Source organism: Larus michahellis, chromosome 2 (assembly GCF_964199755.1).
Source record: "Larus michahellis chromosome 2, bLarMic1.1, whole genome shotgun sequence".
NCBI lineage: Eukaryota > Metazoa > Chordata > Aves > Charadriiformes > Laridae > Larus > Larus michahellis.
The window spans coordinates 146,182,808-146,188,807 of NC_133897.1; the positions used below are offsets into that span (position 1 = coordinate 146,182,808).

At 37.5% G+C, this 6,000-nt stretch overlaps 1 protein-coding gene across 1 annotated transcript in view; it reads right to left on the minus strand.

Annotated features, from left to right (window-relative positions):
• RGS22 (regulator of G protein signaling 22) overlaps positions 1-2,208 on the minus strand; it is a 64,507-nt gene extending 62,299 nt beyond the window's left edge. Inside the window, exons 1-2 of the mRNA XM_074573559.1 lie at positions 2,040-2,208; positions 1,371-1,399 (exon numbers count right to left, since the gene is read on the minus strand). Coding sequence (XP_074429660.1) covers positions 1,371-1,399; positions 2,040-2,064 — 54 coding nt within the window. The 5' untranslated portion in view covers positions 2,065-2,208. The remainder of the gene's footprint in view (positions 1-1,370; positions 1,400-2,039) is intronic.
• Between the last annotated feature and the right edge of the window lie 3,792 nt (positions 2,209-6,000).

Below are 6,000 nucleotides of genomic sequence, written 5' to 3' on the forward strand. Positions count from 1 at the left end.
TAGATATTAGGAAGAATTACTTTACTGAAAGAGTGGTCAGGCACTGGAACAGCCTGCCCAGGGAGGTGGTTGAGTCACCATCCGTGGAGGTATTTAAGAAATGCGTAGATTTGGCACTTCAGGGCATGCTCTAGTGGCAGAGATTGTAGGGGTTTTTTTTTGTGTGTGCATGGTTGGACTCGATGATCTCAAAGGTCCTTTCCAACCATGAAGATTCTATGATTCTATAATTGCAGCTGGACATCAAGGTGTGCTAAAAATTGGTCCAAAACTGCAGTTTTGCCTTCATGCAATTTGTGTGCAAATAGGAATATCCTGGTGTGATTTCTGTCACTCGTTTATAATTGAAAGGGATTTTTAAATCATTTTGGCAATGGTATGCAACCATTTCTCAGATATTTTGTGGAAACAAACCTAATTTCTATTTATAGCATTTGATAGCTTTCTCTATTACTGCCATCATGAAAAGGTACAGAAACACAGAATTATTATTAGCCACCAAAGGAGAAGCTGAATGTGGGTAAAAGTGGCACCATCTTGAAATGCTTGCATTTCACATTTCAGTACTCACTAAAACAATAAATACCTCTCCACTCTTGAAAAATACATAATAAATGGTATCTTTAAATGTCAAAAGTTGAAGTTAGTATAAAACCCAAATCCTGCATAGACAGCTTCGTGTCCTGGAGTCAGACATATCTAGTCACATTAAGTAGCCTGCAGAATCAAGGTTTAATGCGATGTAAATATGCAGTTGAGAGATGTTCTCACATACGTATTTACGCATGCTAAATATCTGCTATATATATCGTTTACGTCTACCTGAATTCATGTTGATTCTGTTTATGATAATAAACAGTATAAATAAAATAATATCTAGAGGCTCCCAAAAGGAATAGCAATACTTTAAAATACACAGTTACGAAAGCATTCAAAATGGGAAGAGGTAAACGTTACCTAAGCTGCAAGATTTAAGGTGTCATTTCAAACATATCTACCCTTCAAATGAGAAGACAAACATCAGTGAAATCTACAATAAGCTATGAGCAAAGGGCAGAAAAGGTAAAGTATGAAGATGGTTAAACCTGTCATGTTGAACCTTCCAGTTGATTGTTTCCTTCCTTCATCCTATTTCACTTTCCTTTCCATTTCCATCCTTATTCTATCTACATAGTTTCCTGTTACCTTTTTTTTCCTAATTATTTCCAAACTAAGTATTTTTTTGTCTTAGAAAATTGTAAGAAATTACTCAGTACTCCATACTTACACAGAGGAAAGAAATGAGAAACCAGACAACAGTTTGCAAACTTTTTTTTTGCTCTACAGTTGTATGACAAAATGAATGATCAAGCCTTATAAAGCATACTTACAAACACTTCTTCTGTTATACATGGAGGCTCTGAAATACAAAAATGAAATATCATATGTTATCCAAGCAATACAATCAAGCTTGTTCAACTGTGATTACTGAATAGAAACAAAAAGTAGTGAGGCATGACAACCTTCCTGGATATTCTGAAATAAAATGACTCAGTCTGAGGAAACAAAATAAACTCTAACAAAATGCAGTAATGTTGACCCAGGCGTAAAAAGGTTGAGTATCACAAGAATGATTTAAATATAATTAAAGTATTATTTAACTAAATTATTTCACATACATATCAGTTAACTTCTTGTCAGCTTTTCTCTGCAAAATTAATTACTAGGAGGTTGCTGTTTTTAATGAAAACTCAGATTTGTACAAGACTGGGAGCCTCGAACAGCAATTATTACAAATTATATAATAAATTTAAAAAAAAATGTAATTGTGGGTGTTCCCAGATAACCAAATCTCACTCATTCTAGGAGAATATTTCATCTTTTGTGACGCCATTTGAAAGGACTAAAGTTCTCTCTTCAGATTGATAAATTTTGCTGGGCCAGTTTAAACCTAGCAGTTCAAAATCTCCCTCTTTTGTATCACCATCTCTCCACCTGAGACAATCACCCTGGCATGACACAGAGCCGGTCCACCACCTTGCCTGGAAAGCACTACCTACCAGTGGTAAGCCTCTTCGACTGCATCCCGGATCTACACACGTAATAGCCAGCATCCACACCTGCATGCTTACGACCTCATTTGCAAAGGTGAAATCCTTGACCGCAGACCAGAAAGAGAAGCTGCAGAGTTCCCGGGCCTGCCTGGGGACTGCTGGTCTGCAACAGGGCGGGCTGGCTCTGCTGCTGTGGCTCACAGCAAGCGGGGTTGCTATGGCACTGCAAACAATGCACGGGATGAGCCAAGTGGTAGGCAAATACTTCCACTGCTGGTGCAAAGCAGATTCAGATATCAGGCACACTGCAGATATAGTCCCAAAAGAGATGCCTGTGAACTAGGAGTTTGAGGATATTTGCAGCAAAAAATAAAATTAAATGCTCTTTTCTTAACTGGCCTAGGCAGTTCTTAGTCCAAAATGATATTCTACCTTCTCCAACATTAGCAAAACCACATGAGATTTTGCCTTAAAAAAACAAATAGATCTCAAAACATACAACCAATGGATTTACATCATGTATCAAATAATTCTGCACCTGTAAGCAGATTGTGAGGCTTGATCCCAAGTAACAAAATCAGTCCTACCTATGGTAGAGAACTTCCACTGCAACTAAGTAAGAAAAGACAAGGAGCTTCATATTGACAAGGCCAAGATGAAACCTGTGCTGTTTCCTCACAGGTACAAATGGCTCCATTGCGATGTACCAGAAACACAACCTGCAGCCTTGGTAACAGCCTTCTTCCTGCTGCTGTGGCCCAGACCTAGCAAAAATCCAAAGGCAGCTGCATTTTCCTTCAGTTAGGGAGTTTATAGACAGAGTATGTGGAAGGCAAAAAGACATTAAGAGACAGAGAAGCGAGTCTACTCCCAGAACGTGTCTTCCTCAGCTCAAGGGGGTATCCCAGGATATGAGAGAAAGTCACATTTCTGGTCATCTGAAGCTGTGTACAAAGAAGGAATTCAGGCTCCTGTCTAATGTTTTTGGTGGACTTCAGGTATTCCACAACTGGGATCTGAAAACATACTACCTAGTATGTATCTGATCCTAGAACTGCTTAAATTCTTCAGGCACCTTCAGGTTTTTTGGCATGAAAGTTCCCTCAAAGGTTCTACTGCTGCTTATTTCCAGAACAACACTGATTTCAGTGGCTTGGCATAAATCCCACTGGCATCAGTTGTACAAAACGTCATGTGTGCAAGTTACATGAAGGGCTCCTTTGAGAAGCCTGATCCATCAGTTGTGCTCAGGAAGTGCACAAAAAATGCACCAAGATCTTCCCAATAAATTCCGTCATTTGTGCCCTCTTTCACAGAACTGTTTAGTATCTGCAGTCATGCTCTTCTACTGTGAAAAAGTTTTATTTTATTTCATACATGACTTTGGTGGAATCCATGATCAAGTAACAACATAATAAATGCATGTTCTCAGGGACTACAGCTTACAGTCCAGGAAACGATGACTCTCAAAAATGAATAAGCAGCAAATCAAATATCATAGAGGCAGGGAAAACTGCTTCATCTCCTAGAAAGACATGACGTTTTGCACCCTCTGCTCTAGAGGTACTTTCCCACTCCTGGGGCTGCCTGCCCAAATCACCACTCTAATTACTAAATGCCAGGATGACGTCTCTTCTGATTATCTTGGTGGAATGCTGTTAGGTGTCTGATTAGCTTTTCAGGATGAACTGTTTTGTGAGATTTTTTTCACTTGAGGGAAGAACAGTATTTCCAAAGACCTAAGAGACAAGCTGAATATTATCATAGCCAAGATACACATTTCAGCCAAAAGTTTGATATATATGAAGAGCATATTCAACAGAAGCAAAGAATAAAATATAAAGATTAAACTTAAGTGAGCAATGGACAATTTAAATAGCATTATCAGTATTCTGATGAAGTATTAACTACCCTAAAGTTTTCTGTATGCAAATTCTGTTCAATAAGACATGACAAACAATAGGTTAAAACTGAATGGCATACATTTAAACACATGATTTCTTAGTGCCATGTATCAGGATACGTTCTATTGTGCTTATGAAGTATTTCAAATACGTATACCTTATGTATATATAAGAGAAATACATAGAACAAGATAGCCCATAAAATGTAAAGTGAAACCTTTACAACAGGTAGAATTGCACTGCATTGTACGTGAAAATGCATTGTCTCATCACCAAACTATTTAATATGATTTCAAATATTTAAGCTAATACTCATTCCGCTCCTTTTCCCCCTGCCCCTTTTTCTTTCTTGGTGTATAACGTTCTCCTAAGCTTCCTTAGTTGCTTGTAATTTTTGAAGAAAAAACAACAGAAACATGACAAATGTGTCTCTTTTAAAATTAGAAATGGAAGCCACAAGTCAGTTTAGCTAGAATTGAAGTTTGCAAATAAGTTAATAAAATAAAAAAATGTCCTTTTTCTCTCCTTCCGCCATCTGGTATATTTTGATATAAAATTCAGGTCTTTATTCTCTTTATAATGTGCTTCAAAGATTGCATTTTAGATTAAGCTCATCAGGAAATACCCACTGTATTCTCTAACAGAAAATCTATTAGCAGTTGTCATCACTTTCTCATTATCTTAGTTAACAACACAAATTTAGGTCAAATATTTTGTGTGTGTGTGCTGATTTTATATTGCCAGCTAAATGTTCACCAGCTGATGAAGCTGAGATATAAAGATTAGTCTCATTTTCCTCTTCTTCTCTTTCCATGCTCTTCTCTCATTTTCATTTTGATAATTATTTATCTTAGCAGAACTGCAGACCTATAGAATGCTTCATAAATATAGTCAAAGCCATGATCTCTCCCAAAAAGCATCTGATCTTGTAGAAAAGATGAATGGCTAGACAGGATGGAGAATAAGTTCTCAAAAAGGTGATACCAGCAAAACTCTAGAAAAGAGAATGCAAAAAGACTAGAAGTAGGTTTCAAGTTATTAGCGTTTTGAGAAATGGTAATCTAGCAGAAGGCCAGCACAGGAAGATATCTGCACTGCAAGACAAATGGGAGGAAAAAAACATAGATTGGTCCTCTCCATCCCTACTGGCATCTCCCTCCTCTGCTCATTACTGAAGAGCCATTTGGAAAGGTGAACTTTCAGTCAAGACTTTAATCTGGCATTGTTCCTTTCCTCCACACTTCTCAGAAATTTATGCTTTCAAACATTTACCAGGGAGTGTTTCAGAGCATCAGTCAGGCAAATCAGACCAAAACTGCTGAGACAACTTTGCATTCAAAGAAACAAATGTATAAGCTATGCCAGCTTGATGAGTGAACAAGTCTCCTCCTTGCGACTTGCTCAAGACAAGACATAAATTGCTTTCCTTTATTAAATCCAAATGTGCACTTGTGTTTTTAGGTGCGAACCTGTGTTTGATTCCTGGCAGTAGTCACAGTGAAGTCATGAACATCCCTATAACTAATTACTCATTTCAAAAGTAGCAAATACTATTAAAAAAAAAAAACAAACCAAAAACAACCAAATAAATGCAGATAGGCATCTAAAGGGATCTCCAAGGGCACCTATGAACTAATTCCCATGGATTTTCAATAGGAAGTCCCTATCTGAGATATAGACGGTCATTTCATCTTGTGATATCTTTAGTACCTAAATATCTTTATAGAAATCCAACTTCACTTAAATGTAACTACTCTTTCTTCTTTGGATGATTGCCACATACATTTTAGCTTTTGCTGCTTTCAGATGCAATCTCATAAACTGGAAACAGGTGCTAGGAAACCTATTTAAATATTGACTGCAGAACTGCCAAGATGGGAGTCAGATCCTGAGAGGAAAGCACAAATTGATCATCAGATAGCTGGCCCTTAAGTGCCTTAAATTTTTTCTGTTGGCAAAATGGCAGAAGCTGCCTGTTGTGGTAGTACAGCCTCTGTATGTTGAATCCGATAGTTCTAGTTTACAGCACAGTTTAATGCAATTCTGTGGCTGTCAGAAAAAGT